We start from the raw sequence: 16,267 nt of genomic DNA, 5'->3' as shown, positions 1-16,267 counted from the left end.
TAGCCCTTTAATGCATACCTTGTGTCTTTAGTGACCCGGGACCTCATTCAACCTCTTTTGAATTCCTCAGAAAATGGCAAAATTGTGAATTAAAAAAAAAAAAATATATATATATAACTGCTTACCAAAAGTGTTTAGGGCCACTGAAAACCCCATTGGTACTTTAATTCACCAAAGTGGCATTCAACTGATCACAAAGTATAGTCAGGACATTACTGGTGTAAAAAACAACACCATCACTATTTGAAAAAAGTCATTTTTGATCAAATCTAGACAGACCCCATTTCCAGCAGCCATCACTCCATCACCTTATTCATGCTAAATTACTAATCTAGTACTAGAGCATCACTTGCCATTACATCAAACACAGTTGAATGCGATTTGGTTCATTAAATGAAGCTTAACATTGTCTTTGTGTTTGTTTTTGAGTTGCCACAGTGTGCAATAGACTGGCATGTCTTAAAGTCAATATTAGGTAAAAAAAATGTCAGACATCAGCCAATCATTATTTTGAGGAATGACGGCTATACGATGCTTGAAATTGCAAAAAAAACGGACGATTTCATACAAAGGTGTACACTACAGTCTTCAAAGACAAAGCACAACATGCTCTAACAAGGACAGAAAGAGATGTGGAAGACCAGATGTACAACTAAACAAGAGGAGAAGTACATCAGAGTCTCTAGTTTGAGAAATAGACACCTCACATGTCCTCCGCTGACAGCTTCATTGAATTCTACCCGCTCAACACCAGTTTCATGTACAACAGTAAAGAGAAGACTCAGGAGGACTTATGGGAAGAATTGCAAATAAAAAGGCACTTTTAAACCAGAAAAACAAATATAAAAGGTTCGAGTGGGCAAAGAAACACAGACATTGGACAACAGATAATTGGAAAAGAGTGTTACGGATCTTAACCCCTTTGAGCTTTTGTGGGATCATCTAGACTGTGAGGTGTGTGAGAAGTGCCCGACAAGACAGTCGCATCTATGGCAAGTGCTACAGGAAGTGTGGGGTGAAATGTCACATGAGTATCTGGACAAACTGACAGCTAGAATAACAAGGATCTGCAAAGCTGTTATTGATGCATGTGGAGGATTTTTTGATGAGAAATATTTGAAGTGGTTGTAATAGTAAATGTTCATGTTATTAATGTCCTGACTGTACATCGTGATCAGTTGAATGCCCCTTTGGTTAATAAAAGTGCCAATTGCTTTCCATAAGAGCAAAATCTGTAAATGTTTCCAAACTTTGGGCTGCCAGTGTATATTCTACACCATTAACAATTTATTTACATGTTGTTTTAAGCATACACCTCATTACATTCTGATTTGTGCTTAAAACAAAAAAACGATTTGCCAATGTGGTAAGAAAATCCAGGTTTATTCAAGACATCGGGTATTCTCAAAATACAGTACACACGGCAAAACATTTTCTTATTCAGTAATTTTTTAACAATACATTTTGTTATTTTTATGATTGAACCAAGAAAAACTATTTGCAGACGGGGTAAGAACAGTTTTCCTATAAAAAATAAATAAATAAAAAAATAGTCTTAGTATCTACATTTACATTTATGCATTTGGCAGACGCTTTTATCCAAAGCGACTTACAGTGCACTTATTACAGGGACAATCCCCCCGGAGCAACCTGGAGTTAAGTGCCTTGCTCAAGGACACAATGGTGGCGGCTCTGGAGATCGAACCAGCAACCTTCTGCTTAACAGTTATGTGCTTTAGCACACTATGCCACCATCACTCATGTATCTTATGCAATTTAGCTTTGTACATAAATGTATCTTGTTTTCAGGGTTCCATGCCGAGGTTATGGGTCTTCCAAATGCATACACGTAAATGTAAAGATTTATTATGGAAAACAAGACAAAAATACTGATTAAGAAAATTGATTATTTATTGATTGAAACCGAGGCACTGATAGACAATAATCAACAACTCTTCATTTGAACATCAGACAGAATTGCAGTAGCAAACAGTTTCCCATACCATGTTCCAGAATACCCTTGCAGGAGGAAAATGACCCCTGCATGTAGCATGTAAGACCATGTTGCATTTTGAATCCATCTTTCCTGCATGCTGCCTTCAACTTCAGGCAATAATCATACGAGAGGCACAATGGAAAGGCAAATAACTGCCCCCATAAAGGCTTCAAAGCAGCTGTGAATCAAACTGAACACAGGCACTTTTGCTTGGATAACAGGCCTAAAGGATGACCAATGATTGTGAAAGGAGATCTGTCTCTCTCTTCATCTATCTTTCTACCTGTTTCCTTCACTCTTTTAGGGTGCTCTGGCCTCAGGTAATTGGAGCAGGTGTGAGCATGGGAAAAGCCTCTCGGTTATGCGCTGAAATATTCGCTTACACCTGTTGCAAATGTGTGTGTGTGTGTGTCATGGCCACTTTACCCTCCTTGTATGAGCTTGCGCATGGTTTTGTTATTCAAATAATCAAGGCTGATCTCCTTTCAAACGTGCCCAATTATCGTCTCCGATTTCAGTCATTCTAAGAACAAGGTAGGAAAATTAGACAGATAATGTAGGTGCTTAGAGCAACATATTTTTCACACTTTCGAGACGTACAATGACAACAGGAGATTGTGTGACTCTTTGGCTAGTAAGAGTTGAGGCCTTTCGGGCAATATGACTAAATATAATCTGGAATTCTATCTGGGAACAATGTTATATGGCGCATCTCCATTATGTGGTTAACAAGGACATATATCCTCTTAAATAAATGTTTAAGTGCATTAAAGCTGCATTGGAAAACATAGATATTACATTAAATTTGTTTTTGTATAATTTAGAAAGAATATATTACAGTAGCACAACTTCCAATTTTATATTAAAGATTAAAAAAGAAAACCAAAAGCATAGTAAAAATAAAACAGAAATGCGAAATGTTTTGTGACCCGATCCAAAATAGGAACGTATCCTCATTGGCTCAAATAAATACAAAAAAATTAAAAAGTACTAACCATAAAAATTAGTTAAAAAAAACCATTACTAACATAACATTAGTCAGAAAAATGGCATTAAAAGCGATCAACACTGAGAAAAAAAAAATTACTCTAAAAACTATTCCAAAAAAAGACGAGTCTTCACAAGTTCAAAAGACAAATTAATTGTTCATGATTTTGGCCGCAAAGCAAAAACAAACTAATCATAAAAACACACAAACGGCTGTCTGTCTCTGGGTATGGACATGCTTTTTTTTCCCCACATATAAGCGATTTACAAATCGACAAACCCACAGCTGAAGTGTTTCACACAAAAACCATCACCCAAAAATCAAAAGAAAAATTATAAATTAAATTTTGCACAAAGACAATTAAGCCTAATTTTAGGACCACAAAATATTTTACATTATGACACTATTTTCATGGCAATTAAGAATATTTTCTGCCCAAATTATATAATTTATGTAATTTTATATAATATATGTAATAAATACATTTTATGTAATATAATGTAAATACTTGAAATTCCAATTATTCTCTTCTGATTTTTATTACTGTAAATTATATTTACATCAACATAAAGACAGTATAACAAATACTACCGTGATGCATAAATATTTTACAATTTAAATATATCTTTATTTATTTTTTCCAAATTAAATGAGAGTTTGATTTTCTTGCATTATGGCAATGGGAACTGAGGAGGAAATGTGATTAATTACAATGAAAATAATGCCCAAAATTTGTTTCTTCTTAATAAGCCTAAAAATAGGCTTCATTTAATTTTATTTAATTTACATGAAGAAAATAAAGCCTATTTTCAGGACCACATTTTATATATATATATATATTTTTTAACATTTTTATGAGAACATTTTTATGACAATTAAGCACATTTTTCACACAAATTATAATAACTTTAAATACATGGATGATTTAGTTTTTCTTTTTTTTTTCAATTCCAATTATTCTCAATAATGTTTTTAGTACAGTAAAAATTACTGTAATTACTGTATTGTTTTTTTGTTGTTTTTTTACTTACATCAGCATAAAGGCAGTACAACAAATACTACCGTGATGTATAAATATATTACAATTTAAATATATATATTTTTTATTATTTATTTGATTAATTAACAATTTTTTAGTATTGAGCATGATGATTTTTTTGTATCAGGGTACTGAGAATGTGCTTAATTGCCATGAAAAATGAAAAATAAAAAAATCTTAATAGGCCTAAAAACAGGCTTTGTTTAATATATTAAAATTATTTTACATGAAGAAAATAAAGCCTATTTTTAGTACAACAATTATGTTTTTTTTTTTTTTTACATTTGTATGACGATATTTATATGAAAATTAAGCACATTTTCCACCCAAATTCTCAATACATTTAGATTTTTTACCATTCCATTAATTCTCATTTGATTTTTATTACTGAAAAAAAAAAATCAGCATTAAGGGAGTACAACAAATACTACTATGATGTATAAATACGTTACAATTTAAATTTATAATTATATTTTTTAAATAAAGTAATGAGAATGATAATTTTTTAGCCTTATGGTATTGACAACTGGGAGGAAATGTGCTTAATTATTATTAAAATAATGCAAAAATTCTTAATAGTCCTATAACAGGCTTAATTTAATTTAATTTCTTTAGATTTCGGGGTGAAATACGACCCAGAATGTTCTTGATGGGTTTTGTGAGACTATTCCCCCTAAAATCCTTTCAATGAAATACTAATTTGCTGAGATTGCATAACATTAGCTCACACTGACCCAGGCTTGTATTATATTATCACATCTCTTCATTTAAGACTAGTCCAGCCATTTGGGAAGTACCTGAAACCTGTGGGCCACAGCTTTGAATTCTCAGTATATCTGTGGTGTATTTACACATTAAAAGTCCCACACGCTGCCTTTTAAGGCCAACACCAACAAAGTCCTGCAACTCTGTGAAGCTCTGAGTTCTTTCATACTGTCTTCATGACAAATGTTTGCGATCTTTGCAACATTTCATGGTCCAAAAGCACTCCCAGACTAACAGTTTTCAGGCAGATTTGCTTATAAGGCTGGAGGAATTGGCTTTTTTTCAGAATGTGTCCATACATCACTTGCTTTTGTTTCTTTGGTTGTTAATGTTTTTTTTGGTAACATAAAAAAGTTGCCAATATATTACTATGGGATGCTTTTATTCTGTTATCGTTTTTAATGATCATTTTTTACTCTTCTATGTATACCTTATTATGTTATGAAACTTATTTCCTCTGTTTTGAGGTCCATTTCTGTCTGATATAGAGCATCCAGAGGAGACGGCAATCACAGCTCAACTGTTTGTGAACATCTCTGGTCACTCCATGTCTTTTGTTGTCTTGGAAGCGATAGACGTGCCATAGAACGGCGTGGAAAAATAAAAAAAAGTCAAACATGCAAGACTTCTCTTAATTGTGCTCTCTTTCAAAGACTCAGTTTCTCTGCGCTCTATTTCTCAGTAAGGCCTCCAGACGGACTCATCTATGCGCGTGGAGGCGTTCATCGCTGTGGGGGAGTTGCTATGGCTTCCGTCAGCATCCACCCCGTCGCTCTGGTTACCGAGGCTAGCATTGATCAGGCTGTTGTTCCCGCCTGCAGCACCCCCGGCACCTCCAGCCGCAGTACAGGATAACAGCATGCGATTTGGCGACCTTTCGCCCCCAGTTCCTGCACCGCCGGCGGTTGGAACCATGGAGAACTGGTAGGAGCCGGATCCGGTGCCATAGTACAGGTGATAGGGCGAGGAGTTGGTCTGGAAGTGAGAGTTCTGGTTCTGGTTGCCAGGATACGGAGGTGGCAGGTAAGTGTGGTAGCGGCTGGAGGCGGGCATCCCGGCCACGCTGAGACCACCGATTCCAGTGCTGGACGGGTTGGTGGAGTAAGTGAAGGGACCCGGGTAATGCATATGTGAATCAGAGAATCGGGAAGGTGTTAATGGAGACAGAGATGGGAATGATGTTCTCGGCTGGAACAGATCTGTACCTGAATGACAGAGAGAGAAAGAGGTGTCACTTTTACTTGATTATTTGTGAAACTTGTGTTCAAAGCAAAGCAAAACATTTGAAGTGAAATTGTTTAGCGCTAAAACCAATGCACGTTCTTGCGTGAACATGCTTCTCCAAGCTTCTTTCCTATGCTCAAAAACATGCAATGGATGTCACGATTTTTTTATTTTTATATTTGACAGAAAAACAACCTAAATTTGGGGTTGTTTCTAGCCCAAGCCATGTCGTATGCCTTCAGAAGACTTGGAATATGTCACATGAGTTGCATGGACTTTTTAAGTGTTAAAGTGAGGTACTAAAAACTGCCATTGTAATAAGAAGATGGCCAGTATTAATCATTAAAACATCTCCTTTTGTGTTTGGCATATGAAAGAAAGGAATAGTTTCCCTTTAAAGGTGTAGTTCACCCCCAAATCATGCCAAAGTATGACTTTCTTTCTTTTGCAGAATACAAAGATTTTTAGAAGAATATCGCAGCTCTGTAGGTCCAAACAATGCAAGTGAAGGGGGAGCAACATTTTGAAGCTCCAAAATGCACATAAAGGCAGCATAAAAGTAATCCACACTACCCCAGTGATTTAATCCATGTATACTGAAGTGATCCAGTCAGTTTTGGAAGATAACAGACCAAAATATAACTCCTTTTCCACTATAAATCTTGACATCTGCAGTCTCCTTGGTAATCATGATCCATGTAATCGAGCTTAAAAGCATGATCAGCAAGGAGACTGTGATGTCAAGATTAATAGTGGAAAAGGAGTTATATTTTGGTCTGTACTCACCCAAAACCGATTTTATCACTTCTGAAGACATGGATTAAAGCACTGGAGTCATCTGGATTACTTTTATGCTGCCTTTCTGTGCGTTTTCCTTTAAGATAATCTGGAGTCTCCACACTGCCACATGGTGCATTAAGTGAACACTACATGAAGGACAGACGACATGCAGACGATGATAATTACGTTGCTCAGGACACATAATTACAAGTCAATGTACAGAACAGACAGTGTAAGTGTAGCTCTGTTCCAAAACATTATGAGTCTGAGGAGGAAGATGATGATGAAGACTGGTATGATATGACGTCTGGAGTTTCATTTATTGAGTTTAGTGTTCATGTGTGTCAGGAGTTATTACACAAGTCAATGCACAAGATGAGAACGGCTGTAAGGAAAAATAGCTGTGCACCTGCGCACACACACACACACACACACACACACACACACACACACACACACACACACACACACGCACACACACACACGCACACACACACACACACATGTTGTGTTTCCATGTTTTATGGGGACTTTCCATAGACATAATGGTTTTTATACTGTACAAACTTTATATTCTATCCCCTAAACCTAACCCTACCCCTAAACCTAACCCTCACAGAAAACCTTCTGCATTTTTACATTTTCAAAAAACATAATTTAGTATGATTTATAAGCTGTTTTCCTCATGGGGACCGACAAAATGTCCCCACAAGGTCAAAAAGTTCAGGTTTTACTATCCTTATGGGGACATTTGGTCCCCACAAAGTGATAAATACACGCTCACACACACACACACACACACACACACACACACACACACACACACACACACACACACACACACACACACACACAAACAAACCAGTCTGTGATCTGCTGCTCTGCAGAATTTATTTTCAAATCACTTATGATAAAAAAAAGGTAAAGGTAAATCAGTGGAGTTAACAAAGATTTGTAACGCTACTCTTACGTTACACCCTGACGCATGGCACACTTTATGGCGGAAAATCACCAATGATAAGTTGGATAAATGTAAAAGGTATTAAAAGTCATGGTTAGGTTTAGGTTTGGGTTAAGGTTTACATTAAGGAAAAATCGCAATGATATTTTTAGATTTTTTCCCCTCTATGGGAATTAAGTTGTAAATGTTTGTACGAGCCAACTCATACGATTTAATGTATCATGCTAATTATAGGACTTGTCATGAGACGGTATTGGATTGAATAAAAAGGGTACATTAATTTATTCAAACATTGGAATTGAAAGTACTACACTTACCTCTGGCCCAACTAGACACTATATATGTGTAATGGCACATAAGAACATGCTTAGATGCCTTGACACAATTCAAACACTATCTGTGGTCTGTTTTGGTAAGTTTGTTTTAAGTCTGGCTTTATTTTGTGCATATTGCCCAAATGCGAGCAGGGGCTGCTGGGATACTGGAGCATGCTTTGGCATGCCAGCGCCCGGGGGAGGAGAATGCCGGCTTTGCGTGCCACTGACTTGTTGAAATGTCTCTCCCCGTCTGCACTGGGTCCATTCGCAAACAGAAACAGAAAGATTGAGCGAGCGAGAGAGAAAAAAACATACAGTTCCATTTTAATTTCCTAAACTTCTGGGATATGTCTTCGTAGAACATTCTCTGCAGTTCACATGTCTCTCCCTCTCTTTGAGGGGGGTTATTTTTTTTTTCTTTACCCATTTATAAATGTTTGGGGGTCTGTATCTGATTCTCAGAGAGGGAACTCAAGATTTCAGCTGGTGTTGATTCAACAAAATTGCCCATATTGCAAAAACAGCTTGTTTTCCCATTAAAATATAATTATAATAACACCCTTAAAACAATATAAATATAATTGAGAAACAAAATAGTGTAATATAATAAGACTTATTTTCAGAGAATATATCTTGAATGAAGTTTATTGTTCTTCTACCATATTGGCTAATAAGTGCACCGACTCAGTGGCTCCCTCTAGAGGGTGTTGACAACATAAAAGGGTGTTGCTCTAGATTAGAAAGTAACTCTTAATTTTCTGTATTTATGTATATAACACATTAGCATGACAGAGAGAGCATTTTTTGAAAGATGTACTGTGATGGGGTTGATAATGTAGTGATTAGGGTTATGGTTATGGTTAGTAACAATACATAACTATTGGTACTTTGCATGGTGGCAGTGACCACATATTTAGGATTGGGGTAATAGTTAAAAAATTGGCCATTGAAAAACCCATATTGGTTGACCATTAACCCTCAGAGACCCAAACAATGACAATGATGATATATTTCCTTGTTACCTCAAATCTTGGTTTTTACAATCAGTGGCTGACAAAAAACACTTAAGACATATTTTATTTTCGGGGGTGAGTTTTGTGTGACTTTAACAAACAATGGCAGTCAATTGGAAAAGTTCGATTTTTTTTATGCGTTTTATTGAAAGTTCAGCAGTAAAACCTTCAAATGAAATACAAAAAAAATGGCATTTTATGTCATTAATACATAGCACCATTTCCTGAGAATATCTCTGCTTTCCTGCCAGAATATTTTTGTCCGTTTTTTTTAGCATGTAAGCTGTTCAACCTCCAACAACCGGTCGTGTTTTTGCCCACTACAGCGAGCAGTTCAGTTTGGCGTGTTCCACTAGACCACAGTCAAGCGTGTAACCCAGCTCTCTACAGAGGTTTGCCTCATTTGACTGCTGTAGAAACTGATTTTGTTTGTTAACAGAAGAGCAAGCAGTAGCTAGTCGGCTGCAATTGTGTGTGTAAGGGCAGTCGCTGTGTGTATGTTTTGTTGTGGGATCAGGTCCCTGGTGAGGATGCAAATGTTGGCCTTCACATGTGAAATGGCAATGCAAAGATAGATGGATTACACCTGGACCAGGCAAATGATGTGGCCAGACAGAGAGAGAGAGAGAGAAAAAAAACAGCGAGCGAGATATAGAGACAAATAAAGACAGAAATATATACATGAAACTCTATATGACCTAATCAAATTGTGTATCATTGATTTGGTATGTACAATGTCACAAATACTGGATGGCAAATACAACCTTCATATGCCAATTTGGATACCAGGCTTACTGCCTTGTTCATGGTTTGACTTTATACTATGTGGTTTTATGCAAGACTGGTGACACAAATCCACACGAACATTCACTTTAGATATATCTCTTCAACTGCACCATATACAATGGGCTCAAAAGGTATTTTAAGTCACACTTACTAGAATATCTAGTACACTTACTATAGTACAGACTATAAATGTCTGAATATCATTACATTAGATAACAAAACATCAAAGCAAATGCCAACTGCATACAAATGATGCAAGGGCATTTTTCAGAACTTAACTGACCCTTCTTAAGCAACTGGTTTCAAGGGGATTTTCAGTGGAAGTTTTGAAACACTTTTTGAACAGTATATCTATTGTTTAATCATTTAAAACCTAATAAACGAAATATTTTGCTTGAAAAGTGTCCGCCTGATTTCATGAAATTTTGTGACCGTGGTGACATTTTTGCTAAATGAAATTAAGCGGTTCATGGCACGCATCGAGGCCGTTCTCAGGCGAAGTGTCCACAGTGAGGCACTAAAAACAGATGAGTTTTAAAACAAATCCAGTTTTAAATCAACAAAACCGACCTACCTTCCATAAACTTTAAAGGAATATTCCGGGTTCAATACAAGTTAAGCTCATCCGACAGCATTTGAGGCATAAAGTTGATTACCACAAAACAATTATTTGACTTGTTCCACGTTTTATTTAAAAAAGCAAAAATGGAGGTTACAGTGAGGCACTTACAATAGAAGTGAATGGGGCAAATTTTTAAAAAGAGGGTTTTAAGGCAGAAATGTCAAACTTATCATTTTATAAAAGCACTTACAATCGTAAATCTGTTAACACTCATGTTTATTTGAGCTGTAAAGTTGTTTAAATTGTCATTTTTACAGTCGTTTTAGGGTTTGTTGACATTACATCATCATGGCAATGAAGTTGAAAATAGAAATGGGCTAAAACTTTACAAAGAAAAGGTTAGTTAGTGATTTTATCACACTAAAATCATGTCAACACACATATTGTTTACATCTTGTGGCTATACTTTTGAAACAGTGAGTATTGGAACATTTACAAATTGGCCCCCATTCACTCCCATTGTAAGTGCCTCGGTGGAAACCAGATTTTTGCTTTTTTTAAGCTAATCAACATTAATCCACAAGTGCTGTCGATACCTAACCTAACGGATAGCATCATAGAAAGCGAACGTTTGAATAAAAATGCAATTGCTAAAGCAAACATGTCATTTTGGGGTGCTTCTATGACAGTTTTGGCTCATGCGTCGACTCGCCTACTCTTCTGGAATCGAACCCCAGTTTTTGCCGTTGCAAGTACAACGCTCTATCAATAAGCCTGTAAATGTAGTTAGTTATGTTGAGCAGATGTTAAAATGTCATGCACTAAAGCAAACATTTTTGGATGTCAAAAGATAGTATTGCGTGAGCAATGGGACAAAAAGTAAGTGTATATGAACTGATAAACTTACTTATGATTTGTGTGATAGTGAATAAAAGTCATTGATGTTGTAGCGCCACTGGTGTTCATTTCACTAGCAAAATGCAGTGATACATACAAAGAGCCATGTCAAAATCATTGAGCAAAAATGCAAGGTATAGTAACGTGATTTGCAGCAATCCAACACATTTATATCCTAGTTTTCAATTGACTAACTGATGATTTTATAAAGAGGCAGAAACTGGAGCAGGATGACTAAATGCTTGTGCTGGACATTGATAAATGATAACTGAAGGTAATTGCATATCGTTCAGATGGGGCAGAGAACCTGAAACGCAGGCAAACATGTAGATCTTGTGTGTTTATGTTAGAGCTGTAGTCCATAAGACAACACGGCACGTCGCATGCAAACGAGCTCGTCTCAGACATGTGCTGCCCTGCGTTCTCATATATACACTGCCGACATCAGGACGGATCAGGTTACCATTCACAAATATTTGATACTCTACAGGAGATTTACAAATCAGGTCAGGAATAGATCATGGGTTATTTAGTCCTCCAGTGAGGAATTGCGACCTTGCTGACTCTAAAATCAATTTGCTGAAACAATTGCATCATGATTGACCCAAAAGCACAATTATTAAGCAGCTTTTGCTGTTCCACAGGACGATGAAAGGAATCAATAAGCAGTAAGTCTCTAGATCTTTCTGAAGCTTTTATTATGAAATATAAGAACTGTTGGATCTAATTACCGCCACAGGGCTTTTTGATCATTGCAGTTCAGAGCGTTGAGTCAACATTACACTCACACGCAAGACTACAGTCGAGAAAACATGCTGTTCTGAACCCATAGGAAAGAAAATCACAAATGAGATCTCTTTGATATCTAAACTTTTTCTCTTAGACGTCAATAAGATTAAATGAAGAGTCTCTGATTTTTCTCATGGGAAAAGACGGCCCATTTCAGATTTGTTGAACAAACAAATTTTTGGTAGTTATCGTGCATGTAAACGCACTCATTGAGTTCAGTTTGGCGACGCGAGTGGCGCAGAAAAAACACACTTCAGGCCCTATTTTCAGAGCATAAGCGTTATGCGCAAAACAATGCCTTAAGTCATAAGGCCAAAGTTAATGGGCATTGCCATGGGCATGAAGTTTTGGTATTTTCGTATAAGCATGCGCAAAGTCTAGGCGCAAGTGGGTTTGGCGAAATCACCCGCACAACCTACAGAGGGCGTAACCAAGTGCCAATTAATTCGGAGGTTCTTCGCTGGTTATTCAGCATCTGTCTTAATATATAGTCCATTCAGTGAAGCACCAACGCTTTAAACAAAGACAGCACATTAATAAGAAAATGGTAGAGAGCTTTGCGCACTCACGAAAATAGAGCCATTCAGCTTTAACGTATTTCCTCACATCACAGTGGAGGAATTATAATGGTGTTTTGTAACGTGCCACCTGACACGCTGTGAGTCTATTAGGAATAATAAATCAATGAAAAATGCAATTAAAGAAAGGCTTAACTTAAATGACAGTGAATCTATCTGTGTGTTGGTGTGTGGTGCAGGTAAAATGACTCAGCTGGTTTAGATGTTTGAGGTTTGCGGGAACAGGGAGGGCAGGAATTCTGTGTTGCCGTGGGGATGGAAAACACTGCCAGCTCCAGGTATGTGACTGTGTGACCATGGCAGCCAGAGTTTGTGTGAATGTTTTTCAGTGCGCCGAGTGTGTTTATATGTGTGTGTTGCTGAAAAGCTTGCCAAAGCAGGTGTGTGTGTGTGTGTGTGTGTGTGTGTGTGTGTGTGTATTTCACACACACAGAGAACATTTGTTTATTGATATTTTTGGGTGCTGGTGTGTATGTGTGTGTGAGTGTGTGCGAGACAGGGAGGTAATATGTGTATATGTGTATCCGTGGGTGCCAGAACACGTCTATACAAATATATGAATTTTGTGTCTTAAAATAAGTTTATACGTGTAAATGTGTGTGTGTACTAAAACAGACAAAACCTCTTTTTTTGGGGGGATATTCAGGGATGTATAAACAATCCAGTATAAACTATGGTAAGTCCCCATATGAGTTTGCTTATGTAGTATATTTCGACTGTTTCAGATTATAGATATTACTGTAAAATTACAAAAAAAAAGTTATCCTAAATGCCCCTCCCCAAAGTGCTGGATTCTTATTGGATCAGTAATTTAATGGCTCACCCAATATTGAGGGCAAAACACACACTAATACTCATACACACTTCTGTATATTAAAAAAGTACGTCACCTGAGGACAGCAGTGTGTGTGTGTGTGTGTGTGTGTGTGTGTGTGTGTGTGTGTGTGTGTGCTGTGTGTCTGTAAGGTCTCTTACCTGTCCAGCGTAAATCGTCTTCCACTTTGCAGTTCTTCAATGCAGGAGTGTCAATCTGATCTGGCCATAATCCTATACAAAAAATACAAATATATAATTACGATTAATGACAGATTATTTGGCAACCCATTTGTCAGAAACATGCATTAATATAATCATTCGGGAAAAAAATATCTAGCCTTTTGACTGTATTTGTATATATTAACCTCACGTGACCCCGCGTTCACATGCGTGCATGTTGTGTTTTGCTTCACTATATGCAATGCATCATTTAAATGAATTTTAACTAATAAATCTCAGTTCAGGAGAATCTGTGCTGTCAGTAAAGGGTTATGTCATGTGACAAAACAACATGGTGCCACCCACAGCAGAGTTTGTCTTTGGGAGTCTCTAGTTTCATCCATTTTGCCATTTTTTTAAATTTGAGCAATTAATTGCGAAATGCCACACTGCTAAACACAATGTTCACTAATGTTTTTCCTAAGAAATCCTATATGTACTGTGCATTTTCACATTGAGATCCAATGGGAGAAAATTTGCTTTCAGAGGCTGTATATGGAGTTAGGGTAAAAAAAAAGGTGCATTTTGAACTGTTCTGAGACCAGAAGACAGCACAATGGAGGTTAAGTCATTCACTAAGTAGGGAGCATCCTATAGCTCTCTATGCAGCATCCAGCATTAAGTGCATTCACTCATAGAATCCGACCAAAAGTTCAATTTCAGGCTGCAGATGATGTTTGGACCACTCAACATGTTTGGCAGACATGAGACAATGTTATTCAGTACTTAGATTCAGAATTTATAATGTATAATTTTATTTTATCATGGTTGGCAGTGTTTGTATTATTCTGGCCAATACTTTGAATCAGAATTCATTATGCTAATTTCTGACGCAATGTCTATAATATCCCAAAAACATGAATACTCAAGACTCATGGAAACATGATAAACAATTTAATAAAAATAAACCGACTTTCTATAGCTTAGTCTTATTTAACATTTCACAACTTGGTCCCACTGTCCACGTCCAGTATGTAAACACACATTTTCTCAAGAATTATAATGTTTTTGCATGTTTATTAGGTGCTACTAGTTACAAATCAAAAAAGGAAATGGAAAATGCACACAGCAGTCACGCCCAGGTCTCAGGAGGTCAAAAATCGTCAAAAGGTGTGTGTATATAGAAAGACAGGCTGTATGTGTGTGTGTGTGTGTGTGTGTGTGTGTGCAGTAGGTAGTATTTCGACAGAATGTATTTGTCGACACACGTTGTATGTGAGCAGCAGAGATCTTGTCTCGTTTTGCTAGAGTTTTTATCAAAGGTGCCGAGAAAAAACAAACACTTGAAATCTTACACTGGTATGACATTACACAAACACACGCAGCTATCATTATGAGGACTCTCCATAGACATAATGATTTTTATACTGTATGAACTATAGATTATATCCCCTAACCCTCACAAAAACTTAAAGTGAAAATGCATTTTTACATTTTAATTTTAAGCAGATTTGAATTAGGGGACACTAGAAATGTCCTCATAAACCACATTTACAGCATAATACCCTTGTAATTACCAGTTTGTAACCTACAAATAAAAATGTCCTCGTAAACCACCCAAACCCGCCCACACACACACACACACACACACACACACACACACACACACACACACATAACAGTTTTTTCTGTTTTGCTGAAACGCTATTAAAACATCAGTTCTTCACGATACATTGGGTGTCTGTTTAATATATAAGTGTTATCACGCATATCTCATCGCTGGCGGATAATGTCTATTTGTGAGTATATGGTCTGGATGTATGCTTTAAAACACTCTATCAGCAGTAAACCAATTGTCACGCATACACATAACAGTCACTGAACAATTTTAAAATAAGAATATATTTTAGACTATTGTATGTGTTTGTGTATTTGTGTCTGTCACGCCGCACTGAACTGCCAATTTGACATGCAAATGAATCCTGTTTGCTCTTACTCAGAGATGAGGCAGTTGTTACAAGCTAATCGTTACAACATACACACAAAATTTATAGTATAAAAAAATGAGTGGCACTTTCCTGTGCAAAACTCATTGTTATGGTGCTAAGTGGTTGCCAGGGCGTTGCTATGTGGAGTCCATCCCAAAGTCTCTATGATGATTCTGGTCCCGAGATATGACTTGAGTCCCTCCTTCAATGTAAGTCTATGGCATTTTTTGTTGTTACATGTTTTATCGTCCACTAGTCGAAAAGTAATAATACACCTCTCTTCAACAAGGCGCATGATTCGAGGTATCATTCATGGCTGTAGTACAAATCCCCAACCCTAAGTATGAGCAATATTAACAGTGACGCTTGCCTTAGCAAACACTACTAACAAACTCATTCCAGTCTCACTCTCTCTGGTTTTCTCTGCACAATGATAAATTCTTCAGTATAAATGCTCTTATTCAAGCCACAGCTGCTGCTGCTAAAAATAAACATCTCACTCAAATATTTTGATTGGCTGATTTACAATGTCAATAACAGTTAGACAGAAACAGCGTGTTTGTGTGGGAGTCTATGAGCAGTACAATGTGTAAGTAACAGCGAGCTCGG

The 16,267-nt window shown here is 36.9% G+C and overlaps 1 protein-coding gene across 2 annotated transcripts in view; it reads right to left on the bottom strand.

The window, feature by feature from the left end:
- Positions 1–1,375: 1,375 nt before the first annotated feature.
- Positions 1,376–16,267, bottom strand: part of LOC127660693 (runt-related transcription factor 3-like) — a 70,090-nt gene continuing 55,198 nt past the window's right edge. For both annotated transcript variants that reach the window (XM_052151062.1, XM_052151063.1), the window contains 2 exons: positions 13,671–13,742; positions 1,376–5,993 (listed from right to left, as the gene is read on the bottom strand). In XM_052151062.1, the coding sequence (XP_052007022.1) occupies positions 5,467–5,993; positions 13,671–13,742 (599 nt within the window). In that variant the 3' untranslated portion in view covers positions 1,376–5,466. The remainder of the gene's footprint in view (positions 5,994–13,670; positions 13,743–16,267) is intronic.

The sequence above is a fragment of the Xyrauchen texanus genome, chromosome 20 (assembly GCF_025860055.1).
Source record: "Xyrauchen texanus isolate HMW12.3.18 chromosome 20, RBS_HiC_50CHRs, whole genome shotgun sequence".
Taxonomy (NCBI): Eukaryota; Metazoa; Chordata; class Actinopteri; order Cypriniformes; family Catostomidae; genus Xyrauchen; species Xyrauchen texanus.
This window is presented reverse-complemented; position numbering and strand designations above follow the sequence as displayed.